The 17,443-nt window shown below is 37.4% G+C and overlaps 1 protein-coding gene across 1 annotated transcript in view; it reads right to left on the reverse strand.

The window, feature by feature from the left end:
• NAALADL2 (N-acetylated alpha-linked acidic dipeptidase like 2) overlaps window positions 1-17,443 on the reverse strand; it is a 253,407-nt gene that overhangs the window by 9,549 nt on the left and 226,415 nt on the right. Inside the window, exons 12-13 of the mRNA XM_062005290.1 lie at window positions 16,067-16,160; window positions 7,523-7,721 (exon numbers count right to left, since the gene is read on the reverse strand). Of these exons, the coding sequence (XP_061861274.1) occupies window positions 7,523-7,721; window positions 16,067-16,160 (293 nt within the window). The remainder of the gene's footprint in view (window positions 1-7,522; window positions 7,722-16,066; window positions 16,161-17,443) is intronic.

Consider the following 17,443-nt stretch of genomic DNA (forward strand, 5'->3'; position numbering starts at 1 on the left):
TTCCCTTTTTCCTCCCACCCATGCTATACTCCTACATAACAGTTGGGTACAGTGTTTAAAAGGGATACAGTGAATAAAACCCTTTCAAGTTCACTTTATATCAAAGTTGTTACTTGAGATTCCTCTAGCAACTTGAATGTATGAACTGGACTCAAATTATTATTTTAAATGGAAATTACCGTGTCAAACATGGTGTTGCATCTTTTTAAAAGGACAGTGATAGCCATGTAAATGCTATTGGAATACACCATTCAGGATTTGATTGAAAATATTCCTTCTAGCTGAATTCCCATCATTGTTTGCCCTGTCATTAACTCCCTAGTTTGTCTCTGGTTTTAGGAGCAGAAAAAATAACCCGAGAGTTAAGAACTGCAGTTATATTCTTTTAAATGGTTTTCAAAGCAGGGAAGACCCACAGACATGACTCAGTACCGACTCGTGATTGTCACCACTTTTGTAAATTCTGGTCACCAGACATACAGCATCTATTTAGTGAAGCATACAAGGCAAGAACCTAATCCTTTCATTCAAAGTCTGCTACCAAAGACTGGAAAAAAAAATCACCTTCTGACTAAGAGTTATCTACACATTTAGCAAGTGCTGCACAGCTCCTCAGATCTTCTGACAGTGCATGGCTCCCACTGTTCACCTATCTCATCAATCTTCCTTTTGTCTTCCCATATTCTTGAGAAGAACATGAAACCATTCTTGGAATACTTCTTGTGATTTTCTTTTTGTCATTAATAGTTCACAAAGTGAGCTACAATGAAGCAAGTTTCACCAAAACTGTGTGTCACTTCTGTCCTGAAAATCTGAGTTCACCTCCAGCTTACGCTTGCACAGGCTACAATCAGACTGAAAAAAAACTGCAGAGCTTGAAGGAAGAAGGTAGAAGAAAATGAGAAGATATTTTAGGTGTAAAAAGTACATTTGGAAAAAGTGTATCAGAGAGAAGGGAGTTGAAGGAGAATTGCAGAGCTGAGAAATGCCAGTGAAAAATCAGCAAGTGAAACAAATAAAACCACTAATCATAGCTCCACTTATAAGATGTGGAACAATTACAGAAAAAGAGATGCAAATTTTGAAAGACACAGGATATTAGGGTGAGAAGTCAGATGGAAAATCACTGCTGTGCAGTAAGATGAAAAGTCATTTATTCTGACTGAATGGCAAAATCTGAGGTATGCAATTCTAAAACCAGTACCCAATTCTCTCCTTCTCCACCGACATCATTCTAGTACCCTATTTACAAACTGCACCTGGCAGATAATACAGAGACAGGACATTATCTGCTACTGCCAGTGTACCATGAATTGTTGCCGTATTTCCCATGCTAAGGATCATCAGCACTATAACGAATCACTCTCTGTCTCAAATAATACAATGCAGAAAAAAAGTACATTCCATGTGTTTGGTTTAGGCCAGTCAAAACTGTCTCAAACATTACAGCAAAGTATTCAGAAATACTTTCTACTTGAAGAGTTGAAAATGCAACCCCAAATCTGGAAAGCGTTTATACAGTGAGGCAGACCTACTGTCCTCTGTAGAAACCCTGGGCTAGTTTGTGGTTTGTTTGTTTGTTTGTTTTCAGATGACATTGCACTACATGTTTACCCATGTCACTGTTTAAGATTAGCACGGTATTTGCATCTTTAACACTTGTCCTCTGTAAATCCAATGAGCAGCTTGTTTACACCTGGAGATTTACCAAGGATTTTAATTTTCCTAAGAAACGTGTCTCTAGAAACTAGAGTCTTAGGGCACATGAATTTTGACACCTGAGAGTTTTTTGCAGTTTATCAGCATCACAGAAATAAATCCAGTAGACCCTGTACATACGTCAGGAACGTATATAACAAATCTCAATCTGAAAGGAAAATATTTGCTCTGGTGAACCACAAACACTTAAGTGGCAGGAGATAAGGAGCGATGCAATGTACCTTTTTGTATGATGATAAAAGCATACTTTGATTGTTCTTTCCCTTCATTATGGTAAATTCAGGGTGCACAACATACTGTTACTGATTATATTATATTCAATGCATTATAATGCACTGATTTTTTTAGCCCAATGAAATGTTAATGTTGCACCTGGATATCCATGGTAAAAAAAGTAAAAGGAGGAGGAACTCACACAAATGAGCAATAAAAATTGCTAGAAGTCTTCCTTGAAAACACAGATTGTTTTCATAATCCTTACTTTTCACTTATATATTACTCAAATCACTCAATTACATCTGCTGGACACAGCACAATGACTCTTGTAACAATTCCATCAATAGTGGTGGCAGTGTATAGAGCTTTAAAGGTGAGGTTAAACTTGGCAAGCTATGATGAAACTTTAATTGAAAGATTTTTAAAGAGGTGCCAGTCAGAACAGAACCAATTCCTAAACAACAGTCTATTAAGAATAAAAACCACCTAACTGGAGCAAAAAAGACAGCCAGAGCCTGTGTGCCTTTTTTGGTCTTTATTAAAGACTGAAGACATAAATTCTGTTTTTACCAGCTCTTAGATTTGAAAATCTTGGTGGGAGCATCACAGGTAAACTAGGGAACCCTCCGTACTTACTACCAGGTCCACCTAGTACCAACAGCATCCATCGAATACAAAGATCAGACAGGCCTGGAGAAATCAAATGCATTCCATAAGAGAGGACAGCTTACTGCACCGAGTGTCCTGTGCCTGACACTCCATGAAGTTTGCCTGATTTTCCCATTTCTTTACTAATCTCTTCATTGTTATTCACTGTTCCAATGCCACTGCGGTACTATGCCTTCCAACGAAAAGACACAAGCTCTCTGTGTGAATACCTAAGGAGCACACACATAGGTTTGACAGATCCATTAGGCTGACAGGTTGTCAGAGGCCGTGGTGATCAGTAAATACAAGAAATGCAATAAAGTACACAAGGAACAGGGAGAATGGTCTTACCTAGTCTAGGCAAACATAAGATTTGAGCTCAATATTTAGAAACAGCAGGGAGATATTGCCAGTGTCAGTGTTTCAGTAGGTATTTTCATAGAGGAAAAAGCATGCAAAAGCACGTCAGTAGATTTTTGGAGTGTAACAGTTTGAAGGATTAGCTGATGCAAAAAAGACAAAGATGCTCAGGAAAGAGATATATCACTCAGCATGGAAGCATTTGCCCCATTACTCAACTTAGAAGCACTCATTTGCAGAAATTCATTTTGTTCTCTCTCAGAAGCCAGGTACAGATTTAGTTAATCAGTAACAGAACAGGTGTCAGCGAGTGCTTCCTTGACCTTATCGGATGAGCTGCTCTCACCATAGGGAAACTGCCCCAGGTCTTTGCTTCAATCTATGTTTATTTATGGCTGAGGCATTCTTTGCTCTATCTACAGAGATAAAGTATCTTCACCTGTCCTTAGTAGGAAACTACACTTGCTTTACTGAACACTCATCAGGGTAAGAATTTAAGGTTTTCTTACTATCTATCAGCATTTCAGAATCACTTTACATGTCTGCTGAGGCTGATCATCACATTGAGGGACAATATGCTTGGAGCATCTCTTTTTTTTCTTCCCCCTGTCTACACACAATGCCTAACTGTAACAAAATTCCTGCTCTTACCTTAGCTTCACACATGCCACTGTAGTGTAATCAATCTATGGTTACTAGTAGCCAAACATGAACAATCAAAAATATACAGAAAAGTTCAGCACAAGAGCAGAAAGCACAAAATAGCTAGAGGAAAGAAAGAAACATATACAAGTTTCCACTGATTATTCTATTAAAATAATGACAAAACATAAATCACAAAATTATCAATACCGTGATTGTGTTATGAGAAGCAAAGGCCAATGAATGAAAAATACCAATAGCTATCTTATTTTGTTCTTAAACATTTATTTTGGAAATAGAAAGTCTACCCAGGATTACCACTGAGAATCACAGAAATTCTGCAGGTACGATAAAACTCATATTTCCTTCTAACCTCAAATCAAGCCCCAGGGTAACCTTTGCAAAGCAAGATAACATTTCTCAACCTATTATTTTTCATTCTGCCTAAATTTCTGGATAAGACTAAAATACCCTGATGAAAGCTGTACTTGTGTACTTCCAGCTCAGTCGGAAATAGAGTACCATGGGGAAGGGATGCTGTTGTCAAATCTTCAGTTCAATGTCATGAAGTTCAGAGAAGGATAATCATCTAAACTACAGTGTTTACTTAAACTGCATTGAACAACTTGCCAACATCAATCAATCATCATTACTTAAATTGAGTCAGGATATCCTAATATGATTATCAATTCTGTTAGTAGCTTTGAATAATTTCACTGCTTGTTATAGGTGAATAATGCCTCGATTATGACATTGACTGGAATGAGGTGCCTATTTTTTTAAGTATATATACAGTAAGAGATTACAGCCATGGCAATTTGTGCACAAACCACAGAAAAAAAGATGCAGAAAAGATATATTAGTTCCCCTGTAGTGGACAAGCACAAGTAGGTTGCAATCCACCTCCTGCAAGAAAGAAAAATTCCACCTTTCTTTTTAATTCAAGGTCTAGAAGAGAAAACAGAGTATAGATCCAGGGAGCTGTGAATTAGGACAAACACAAGGCTAAAAATGATGCCTAAACTTCAGCAAATTTGTCAAGTACTTTGATTGAGGTTGAGAATATGAGTCCAAATGGGTATACAGGAAGCAATCATTTTTTCATGAAGAATACGTGCTTTACCGTGCACACAAATTCTTCCTTCGGAAGGCTGTAAATTACAGTATTTATGGAATCTTAATGATCTAAACACAGTCGGAGCCTGAAGGTCAAGGCTGCAAACTGCATCCTAAATTTCTGTTTACAGACAAAGTATGGTATTTATTGCTGCACTGCTTCCGCTGCTATAGTTAAAGGGCTGCCAGCATTTCCATTATAAACCACTATTTCAGGGGTTTATAACTTGCCCATCATTCTTCCAACTGGGATGAAACATAGCATACAAGGTCCTAGCTCTGAGACTGAGGGTTTTTTTGTTTGTTTTCTTTACCAAATTATAAAAAGAAAAGCTTAAAGCTATTATTACAAGCAAAAAACAAACAAGTACATCGGGTTTTTCAAGTACTTTTAGTGTTCTTGTGATACAACCACAATTTCATTACTCAAAATAGATTCTTATAACTGCATCGATTAATAGAAGGTCTATCAATCCCTAAAAAATGAAAAATAATCCAAATAAAGACATATTGTCAGGGGCTTTTTAAAAAAGAAACTGTATTGCAGGTTTTTTAATGGCAGGAAAGGAAATCAGAAATCTATCACTGTCCCCAATTCTGTTTGCATTAAAGGTAAATCTATACTACAATTACACACCTTGGCACAGTACAGAGAATGCATTCTTTTAAAGTAAGTATCTAAATGATGATATACAAGGTGTATTTTGCTGTTATATACTCCAGATGATGTTAGGTAAAACAGTTAAAAGCAAATCCAATGTTCTCCCACAAACCTGAAGTTACTTTATTATCTGGCTGTTAAATCTTGCTATCAATTTTAATGAAATCAGAAGGGGAAAATTTACTATTTTCTATCTTGCACAGTATCTACTTTGTCAGTGTGAACACTGTGCTCTGAGCCAAAGTACTGCTGAGAACAGGAAGGTGAAAAATTTAATTCGCATTATACCTGCATACCTAGCAATTACATCTTGATGAATAACAAACTTAATAGTGCAGGCACTGCAAGAATTTAAATACTGGAAGACCTCAAAAAATGCTTATTGGAATTCTGAGTTTTGGCATAATTTCTTTTTTCAAATAAAGAACTGGGCCAGATTCAACAATGTGCCATTGCGATGCAAGACAGACACAATAAATTATATTAAGCAGTTTTATGGCTCCTTTGGAACACCATACGAGTTCAGACAAGGAAGACAGCAGTGCTAAACCTGGATTATTAGAATTTATTCAATAACTTTTTGGCTTATTTCTTTATATTATAAATCCAGCCACAGAGGGATGAAGTAAATTAGTCCCTCCCCAAACATCATGATTATATTTTATTACAGTTGTAGGGATCTTATTCACAGACACTGTAGAATTCACCACAACTCCTTTTCCTTGTTTTTTTTCTTTTGTGTTTGTTAAAAGATGACTGTATTTGTTTTCTGCCATTCCTACTCCTTGGAAGAATCTCTTCCTCCTGATGATGTAGCTTTCTGCATTACTTCCAAAGTCTGCCACTACCATCTGTCTATCTTGTGCCTAACTGAAACAATCACTTGCACAAGACATTTGACAGTTTTCCCCACCCACTGCAACAAAGTTTTGTTACATTAATCATTTCTAGTTGCAAGGACATTTATATTCCTAAATAACACAGATGCCTTATTCACTTCTGTGTCCTGGCCCCTGTCTCGTATGTCACTTCACTTCTGAGATCTCTTTTTGAGTATGTAAACCTGTTTCTCCTTAAGTAAAACCTTACTATGGCTTCAGGGACAGTTTTACCTGGGGAAGCCTAATGATGGGCAGTATGGATGAGCCATTGGGTATCTTCAGCTACAGAGACCTTGAGAATAAACCCAGTAAGTCTGGTGAAGTCAAACAGCCCACATGTGCCCCCTCACTCTATAGCCCAGAGCATTCAAAACGTATCAGGAGGTCATGCTATGAAACACTACATTGATGGACTGCACTACAGTTTGTACTGAAGCACATGCTTCAGTATTACACTTTATTACACTTCTGAACAGCCAGAAGGCCAGATATTACTCAGGGCATGCTTGGCCAATTCCTACTTTAATTTTTCTTGTTTAAGCTACCAATTGCTATAAATTTTGTGGTTTGGTTTTTTTGGGGGGATGGTTTTTAGCTTTGTTTTTTTTGTTTTTTTTTTTTTTCAGAGGAATCCACAGTGAGAGATAGAGATCTGTTGACTTCTTTCCTAGAGAGTGAAATATGGAATGATTTTGTCATCTTAAAAATCAACCCGAGTATTGCAGCTGGATACATACTGGCCAATCATTCTAATCATAACAAGATGTTATGAATGGTGACTAAGGCCTCCTCATTCACTCCTTTGAACTGCATTTGACTGGTTAAATGCACCCAAGAACACTGCTATATAATTGAAGATGTTAAATAATGCTACACAGTATCTTGTATAACTTTGAATCTTCAATGAACTGGAAAAAGGTTTAAATAAAATATAGGTGGAGCTTGTCAAGCAGCATTAGACTTCAAAATATTTTCTTCCTCTGAAAGCTCACTGTACCGTCTCACACAAGGATCTGTCATGCTGCCTGAGCTGCCATCACACCGTACATCTTGTTAGCAGTGATGTCATGACAGAAATGCTACAGAGCTGCATTCTAATGACCTCCTGTACTGTAATGAATTAATGTTTTCTGTGGAAAGGATGAGACAGGGGAAAAACAGCTTTAATCTGGGATACTCATTGAGATTCGTTTCTTTTCAAAGACCATGACAGTTTTGAAAACCAACCAATGTGAGGTTATCATTTTAGCTCAAATGAAGAACGTGTTGAACACCATACCTGTAAAATCCTGGAGGAGCTCGATGAACCAGGAAGCTTTTCTCCAAGCTCTGTAGCACATCATTGAGCATCCTGACTCTGACAGGAATTCGCTCCTTGGGGTCATTCGCTGGGCGCATCTCATCTGATTGGAACAATTCTGCAGAGTCCCTCAGACATGATGCCACTGCAAGCAGCTGAGGAACATCTACCTCACTACCTAGGAATAGAAAGAGTAAGGAAGTTGCCAGTGATTCAGAGAGCATCACTTAATACTCTTGCTTATGAGTCAAAATTAATAGTCCAATTAAACCTTGAGTCTCTTTTGCCTTGTGAGAATTATAAAATGGATCAAGGAAAGTCATAGATCATTGTGCATAAGCCCTGACCTACTTTTCAAAGACAGTCAATCTGGACTCTGATGTTTTAAGATCTAATAAGCTATGAGGAATGATTTTGGGGTACAGCTTGAAATCTACCATTGGCACAACAGCTGCATGTAGGAAGCAATGGTTCTAAATCAGCAACTATAACACTTTCTTCTGAGGCAGAATTTATTCAATGCCATTTGATGCTACTGCTTTCAAGTTTGAAAGCTTGTGCTTGGATTCCATATGACTGTTGTATAGAAAATCATGATATTCAGAGTTTAATTGAATTTTGATCAACGTTCTAGAATCCTAGGGTTACCAACAATTGCAGAGAGGGTGTGGAATTGTTCCTCTTAATCACTTAAATGATACACCAATGAGCCAAGTAACACTTGAACTGATATCCAATTGTGTCATCTAATCCAGTCAATATTTTCAACATTTTAAAAACTTGGACTTTTAAAAATTAACTGTTACTTGGCTTATAATCCTACATAGACACCAAAAGAATAAAACCCCATAGCTCTTTGGGGGACACCATGATTTTAGTATTTCCCTGTTTGTAGTCTTAAAGAATGTGGTATGTGAGCTGGAGCATTGTGAATGAGCAGTCTGTTCCCACCTGCGGTGCCCTCCTTTCCATTGTGTGCATAGATTGTTAATTTTTACAAGCACAGAATCACAGAATCTTAAGGGTTCGAAGGGACTTTGAAAGGTCATCCAGTCACACTCTCCTGACAGAGCAGGATCACTTAGAGTAGGTCACACAGGAACTCATCCAGGTGGGTTTTGAATGTCTCCAGAGAAGGAGACTCCACAGCCCATCTGGGCAGCCCGTTCCAGTGCTCCCTCATCTGAACAGGGAAGAAGTATTTCCTTGTATTTCTTTGGAACCTCTTATGTTCCAGCTTTTACCTGTTGCCCCTTGTTCTATCATTAGACATCACTGAGAACAGTCTGGATTCATCCTCCTGACATCCACTCTTTATGTATTTGTAAACATTTATGAGATCACCCCTCAGTCTCCTCCAAGCTGAAGAGCCCCAGCTCCCTCAGCCTTTCATCGTAAGGGAGAAAGCAGAATCTGAACCTGATCCAAAGTCAAAAGTCATATCAGTCAGTAAAAACACTTCCAGGACACAAAAATCATCTTTAAGGTGAAGATTCACTTTGCCTATTAAGGACAAGAAAATCAACTCTTGTTCCATTTATCAAATGACAATCACACCAAAGCATTCAGCTTGAGAAGCTGTCTCACCTTTAGCTTATGTACAATCATCAAGAGTTCAGTATCTTAGGGACTGAGATGATTAATCCAACAAAGTGATTCAAGACACAAGTTAAATGAATGCTAAAGTTCCTTGTCTAATAGATGTATGGTGAGATCAGAAATAGTAAATGGAGAACATCAACTCATTCCTCAAAGTGTTTATGGATGGAGTCTGAAAGGTGAGTATATAACACGAATGCAAAAGCAAATAGGTACAACTATGGAATTCAGGGAAACACTCAAATATGACATATTCTCAGTCTTCTACAGATATCGGATGCATTTCAGCAAAGGGACGGGAGTTCATAGATCCCCATGTACTCCTGTCATTCAGCTGACTACTGCATTCCAATCTAGCAAAACATGAAATGATCCAAAAAACATGGAGAGACAGATGCTGGTGTGAGAGAAACTGTCAGACTTCCTGAGCTATCACAATGAATTTCAACAATAAACAGAAGCTCCCTGTCGGAACAGTAGTGAGAGAAGATGCTTTATGTCTCTCTTGGTTTGGGACAAGGTTGCTTTGTCAATGGCCCTTGACCAATCCACCTTTCTCTAATTAAAATGGATAACAGGCACTGTAGTACCTTGATGTGTAGAACTGGTATCTTTATGACTGAGTCTGCAGTAATTTAAAGCCTCGTTAAGTAAGATTGATGCCTTAGAAAAATATACTCCAAGCATACAAACTTGGTATGTTTGTGATTATTTACAAAATATCACTATCCTCAATTTTCAAATCTCAAGCAAAGATCCTGTGCAGCTGAAGAACTTTTGCTTCCCACGCCTATAATCCAGCCTCTATGCATACCTTACCCTGGGACTTGTGTCAGTATGGGAAAGTTTAAATTTACCCTGCTTGAAAGAATCTTTTGGTTTCAGCAAAGTACTTTATATTCCAAGTAACATACAATATTTATAATATTTATTCTTAATATTATCTAAACAATTGTAAATGTCACCCACGTCTTTGCAATAAAGAAGATGAGATAAAGGGAAAATATATAATTCTGTATTTGGAACTGAAGCCAACTGGACCACCCTTTTAAACATAAAAATCCTGTAAATGCTCTCACTCTTCCTTTACAGCACACATTTTTGCCCCTAAATCAAACACCCAAGCCCTTTTTTATTACTTTAGTACAAAATCTGGAAGTACCTAGAGCAAGTGTTACCACAGAGGATGAAGGATGTAGCTTTAACTGCACCAATAGTTCTCACCTCACTGTCACAGGAAACTGATTTATACTTTTCTCACATTGAGAAACTGGGAGTGGAAGGAAAAATGATTCTTAAAGAAAAGATGCATTATTAACTAATAATAATGTCTTCAGCATCTTGTGATGCTTGTACTGAGAAAATAAAAAAAATATGCAAGTGTTACTTCACTCAAGAGAAAACAAGCCATATTATTATGTTTTGTATTCTTTTGTCCTTCTGTCTCCAGTATGAATCATGATGAATCACCTAAGCTAGTTTGTTAGGGAAATAAAACTGCAAGTACAAGAAAGTGACTCAAGATATGCATACTCCTGATCAGAGAATTACACAGCTGAATTTCATTACACTTGCTAAACATTGTTTTCAGGAACAGGTTACAGCAAACATATTTATTCGTACAGACCATGAACACAATCACCTTTCCTTGGGTAACTGATTGCTCTTATGGAAAGTACTGCTAGAGATTCAATATTCTAAAATTGTGTTTGTGCCCTCTGGTATGAATGTACTTGCCTACAAATACCTATAGGAGAAAGAGCACAGATAAATAAGGAGCTTAAGGCATGACTCTGGCTCTCCATATATGTGAGCATGTGTTCCCATGTAAGAGAGAGTGGAAAACGCTTCAGGTTTTGATTAGCTTGCAAATTCAGGATCAGCTATGATGTGTTGTATTCACTAGGAAGATTTTTCATGATGTGCAGAATTGGATGATCAGGTCTGGCACTGGAAAATCTGAATAGGAAAGCTTTGTAGAAAGTATCCTAAAGGGTGCAGAAACACAAATCCATAGAGATCCTCAGTGCAAAGAACATGTTGCCATCAGCTTCAATTTCGCTACCATGACTTCTGCTGTCCAAGCAAACTAATCTGGTGTTGTTAGAAGTCTCTTTTCAAAGAGGCTAGCATTAAAAAGGCATGTTGTGACATATTATACATGTCAATAGAGAGGAAACCTGGAGAAAAGGTGGCTTTGGAGAGACTTTATTGTGGTCTGTCAATATTTAAAGGGGTCTTATAAGAAAGATGAGGACATATTTCTTAGTAGGACCTGTTGTGATAAGACAAGGTATAATGGTTTTAATCTAAAAGAGGGTAGATTTAGGCTAGATACAAGGGAGAAATTTTTTCTGATTAGGGTGGTGAATCACTTGCACAGGTTGCCTAGAAAGGTGGTAGATAGCACATCCCTGGAAACACTCCAGGTCAGAATAGACAGGACTCTGTGCAACTTGATCCTCATTTCAGGGCAGTTGGGCTTGATGACCTTTAAAGGCTCCTTCCAACTACAACTCTTCTGTGATTCTATGAAGTTATCAATGACTGTACAGAGCTGCTGAAACATATATGGCCTACTGATACAGAACAGATGCTCATCCTTTCCCTTCAGTACCAAATGATTTGTCCACAGAAAATGCCTTTTATTTTTCTTTTTGAAGGCTGACAAAAGGTTTACCAGTACTAATATATAATACCCATGAAAGGATACTGAAGATGTCAGTGTCTTATGACAAAGAAAGTATTTCTGTCATACATACAGATAACCACTGTTGCATTTTTCACCTCTGTAGGTGAAAAAGAATAAGATCAAGAATAACGGACAAGAACAGTAAAAAAGGAAATGTTCTTAACATTACAGACAGATGGAGAAAGTAACTCTGAAGAGCATCCTAAAGGATCAGGGAAATACAGTCAAGCAGGTAAAATGATGCCAAGCTGAAGACTAGCAGACAGCTATAGGCAATGAGTACGCAGCCATCAACTAAATGACAGAGATGTGTTTTTGTATTGATTTTTCTAAGAATGGAGAGTTTAGACTGATGTTTTGAAACGTATGGGTTGTGCCAGGGCTCTGAAAAGTCACGCAGACTTTCCTGGAAATGGCTCATCATAAACCAGATGATTTTTAAATTTCTGCTAGCAATGTCTACTGTTATTACCCCAAGTACTTCAGCTGCTCTAACATCTGTAAAACATCCATTCTGGGAAGAAGAAAGGGCCTGAGAGGAAGTAACACACAACTGACACTGCATCAGCCAAAGAGCTTGAAATCACAACCCTTGCCTTCACTGTATAGAGAAATCCAGAAAATCTCACTCCCAGTTAACTTAAGTTTTTCTTCACAGACCTCTCTCAGACAGCATCTATTAGGGATGGCTTCCATCTTATCCGATTTGTTTACCAGCTTCAGCGGCCTGTGCTGAAAGCCACAACTAGGCAATCTTAGCACACATGCCACGTGCTGCTCAGACACAAGCTCAGGCTGGGGCAACAGTTTATGAAAGGCTTGCATGAGTTTAGGCGGGCCCAGAGACCTCCAATAATTAAATTACATCAGCTTCTACATCCAGCAGTAGCTACACAAGAGACATGGCCAGTATCAAACCTGGTTGCCTTTGTTTTTGCAAACTGTGATTTAACTTGCTATTGCTGAGTCAATCAGATGCAAAGGTATAGAAAGGCTTTGGATCCTACCGAGCCACTTTAAGCCTTCCACCTAAAATCCCTGAAGCTCGCTGTAATATACAGTAAGTTTCAAAGAGGTTCAAATACAGTGCAAGATACACCACAAGGAGAATGTCCAGACATCATGGTGCTAAAAGCATTAGCAAATCAAATGTTTTGAATAAAAATGCTTAAATACAAATAAAGTACTTGTATACACGTCTCAACATTTGTACTTCTACAGAAGTGCTTAAAAGAAACATTTGTATCACCCACACACCAGATTTGACATGTTTCCTACCTCAATAGATACGTTGGGTTTTCATAGCATGCAAGGCTTAGTGAGATATTCTTGTATTTGATTCAAGTTACAGTAGGTCTCGACTTCAAACGTACGTAAGGCACAAACACTGAACAGCTGCAATGTCTAGTTAATCAGAATATTTTAAACTCTCATCTATTTATTAATTTCTATAAAATATCAAACTTGTAATCAGATAAATCAGTCTGAATAGTCTGGGGACCCAAATTTCAGTTTTGGAACCCATTTCATATTGTTTATGACCTTAAGGTTTCCTGTTATACATAAAATCATTGGCAATTGCACCAAAAGAAATGTCTCTCCAGTCATAACCCTTCTTTTCAGGTACACTCAAAAGCAGTAGCTTGTTTCCAAGAGTTCTTAACAGCCATTTTTCTGACGAACAGGCCTTGAGCCAGATGTAAATATGTTGTGGATGACATTTCCCCATAACCCGCCATCCAGCTTATCCTGAATGTAAGAAATGGTTTATAAAATATTGAGTAACATCCCATTGAATTTAACAGACCAAACAGTACAGATGCCCACTACACATTACACGATTAAATCCTTTGGAAACATACATAAATGCAGTATTAACGAATATTGAGGCGCACACACATCCTTTTGTTAGGACATCCAGGAGACTGCAATACTATTACTCAAGTATTTCCACATCTGATGTGACTTCAAGAATTTCAAGGATATGAGAAAGGCCATCAAGAAATAAAACGTGTGTTTAAGTGATTGGCTAAAACCAGAACCCAGAGACACAAAATTAAGTCTAATGAACAAATTTTCTAGCGTGTTGTGTGGATTCACCTTTTCTACATTTACAGTTTGAATCGAGTTGGAGAAGGACATAGTTTATTAAGACAATGCAACCTTGAACTGGAAATCTCAGACAACATAAAATCTTTTAAAGAATGAAGAAATCCATGAGCTGTGTTAAAAGGTACAACTTCTCATTTAAGTAACCAGAATAAAGACCATTGTCTTATTGATTTCCAAAAGAAACACTTTTGACTCAAGTCAGAGATAGATGAGACATGAAAGTCATGAGAAAAGTCATCAAACAAAACTCCAAAGTGAACAACTGAGGGAAAATTTATCCTCTGGGCCCAAAAGCCTAGGAAAGAATTTTCCCTTCCCTGAAGTGGTTGAGATAAATGATCTAACTGAAGTTAGAGGAAAAAGGTCAGTTTAAATCAACATTTCCTGTTACCCAAAATAAAGAAAAAAGGAAGAACAGTAGCAGACATCTCATGTTCAGTTGAATGAATACTGAGCCACACTGTTTATTTGATGATCCTACACTGCTGTGTTTAGGCTGAACTAAGACAATGTTTATATGGAACAACAAAACTAAAATTATTTGCCTTCTTGATTGCTCACTAATTCCAGACCAATGCTAACCTACTGACTTCCTACGTCTTGACAATGATGGATGGCAAAGATTGAAGAAAAGATAACCTGCTTCTACAAATGTATAATACAGAAATGTGACACTTCATGCTGTAGGAAGTGAAAGAATGCAAGGGCAACATCTCAAGATTGACTAAGTCTGAGATAAGATCTTACATTCTGTAAAAGTATATGTACAGTTCTAGTGTGATTTATTAACAGATTAACTTGAGAGTTCCATAAACATATAGATAGAAAAGTTATTTTTAACAGGCCTTAGCACGCTGCAGGTAATCTCTATCAGAGGCATAATTGCAGATGAGGAAATAACAACATGGTTTTACCTGTCTCAGATTTTTCCACTGTGAGGCCCTAAGAAAAAACATGTTTTGGAGAAATATTTAAAATTTCATGAAGGCCTTTGTCAAGGAGGTACCTTGTATCACTCCTTTTAAATTCATTGAATTCTAACCAGAATACTAGCTTCTGTAAAATCTCAGTTTGTACACATTCAGGGAGTTATGTTAAGAGTTTGGAAGCTAAATTATCAGGACTTAATTTCCAAGGACTAAGCCTCTTAGTGCTGTCCACATCGAAACTGCTTTCAACTAGTCGCTTAGAAAATGAAGGAGAGATGGATCTCATTTAAATTAACTAAGATGTGAGGAAACCGTAAGTGAAAAGAGACAGAATGGGAGGAGGAAGCCAAGGGCTGTTGGCTTAATTGGGTTCTGTTGTCAACATAGGGCAATAAAGACTACAGAATGCTTATTCTTTCACCAAGCCCTGAGGGGCCTCAAGACAGTAGAAAGAGTCAGAAATGAGAAGGCAGCACAGGAGTATCAGGAATGGCTCCACAACCTTAATGGAGCAGTCTCAATTCGAGGCATTCATCCTACACCCAGTGCCAAATTCAGAGTCTATGAGAATTGTATCTGCATTATTACCAGGTTACCAGTCACTTCTGCTTACTTTTTGACTAGCAACTTTCTCATTCATCTCCCTAACCCAAACCCATTGTTTCAAACACAACAACATTGCTTTCAAATACAGAGCTTCCAGGGTCTTAGTGCTTAATCAACTAAAAGAACGGGTACTGGTAAATTATTACGCTTTGTTATGCCTGATAAAGGAAAAAAGTTGTCACACTCTGTCAGCATGGTGAGTTAGTGAAAAAAACAAACCAGGAAGATGATTGTGAAAATTAAGGAGCCAAAGGGCAATGGAATTAGAAACCTTCTCTTGCTTGTACTCAAGCCTTGAAGGGAGTTAAAATCAAGTTCAGTCACAGAGGTTATCTCTGACTGTAATGATGAGATTTTAATACTAATTATTGCTTAAATGAGAGAGTAACTTCAGAATAAATATAAATATTTTACGGCTTTATATAGCACAAACACTTTGTTTCATTTAGCATTGTATAATAACACTTTAACTAGTGAAATCACATCTTTCAAGTGGAAATTGAAAACCTGTTATCAGGGCATAGATAGTATTTTTTTTTCTTCCTCTGTAATAACAGAGAACAATATTCCTCTAACAAAAATTACCTTTAAGATTGTTCTGAACTTCTAATGCGATGTCGAGGGCATTAAACGGCAAAACTGGTTCATTGGCAATTTGCAAAGTCACTTGTCCTGTTAGCTGAAAAATACAAAAAAGCCAAAAAATTATCAAATAATTTCTAGCAGATTTAGCACTCAGCACATTTTTTGGAATAGCACATACTTTCACTACATTGAATTTTAAAGGAAAAATGAATAAAACTCCATAAACACATCTTTGTGAAAAGGAATATGACCTAGACCATTGCCTTCTAACGAGACACTAAAAGTTGTTTAGAGATTACAACTTATGATCACACCAAAGAATCTTGCACAGTACTTTTTTTTTGTGTGGACGTAGGAAACTGCAAGAGTCTCTGAGGGACCTCAGTTTTGCCTTGTTTTCAAATAAAACATCTCAACATTCTAAAAATAGGAATGAGGTTACTGTTTTACTTAGTTCTCTGGTTTTAGTTATTGGATTTTGAGAGTTTACACAAGTAAGAATAACAACTAAACATCACAGATGTTAATGAGTTTCAGATCTAAATGCAACCTGACCTGAAAACTTACTGCTTTTTGAAGAGATATGTGACAACTTGATGCACACAGATGTACAACTTCCCAACTGGACAGAAGATTGCATTTTCTCAGTAACTTACAGAAAGAATTTCCCAAATGAGTGAATGGGAACTCTCCATTCACTCCAGACTAGACTTTAGCACCTGTCATGAAACTCAATGACATGAATGCTTCTTTTCAACATTTCCAGAGACGAGGACAAGGACTGACTTGCCTGAGTGCTTTTTTTCACTTATAGAAGATAGTCTCTCGAGCTCAAGGCTTAGACATGCTACAGGGGCTATGTATAGAAATGTGTCTTTCTGTTGAACTATATCTAGCCTGTGATTAAACAGAGGATTTCGGTCTCTAGGCTCTGAAGTCCATCACTGCTTGTGGGAGCCATACAAACACACTGACAAACACATGCAAGAAACTTCCATTCATCTTTATATCTTGATTGCAAAAAAGGAAAAAACAGCTGTAGGAATGTTCTCTAACATGGAATGACAGCTGCTGATGATAGTGATTGTGTTGATAAAAATGTGGACTGAATAAAATCATATTATACAATACTTCCCAAGGTGTTGGGAAGGGGCTAGAATAATATTTATCCTTCAAAAGCAATATGGTAGTTGCTGTGGTGAAAGTAGCATTTCAATTCTACAACACAAAGTAGGTGGAAAAGACAACAATCCTAACTAATATTAAAAACAACAGTACAGCAATTGAAAAGGAAAACCATCTCTCAGGAAAGTGTATGAAAATCGTGTAATATCAGAAATACAGGTTTCCTGAAGAAAGATTAATAGAACCCTAAGA

The sequence above is a fragment of the Colius striatus genome, chromosome 12 (assembly GCF_028858725.1).
Source record: "Colius striatus isolate bColStr4 chromosome 12, bColStr4.1.hap1, whole genome shotgun sequence".
NCBI lineage: Eukaryota > Metazoa > Chordata > Aves > Coliiformes > Coliidae > Colius > Colius striatus.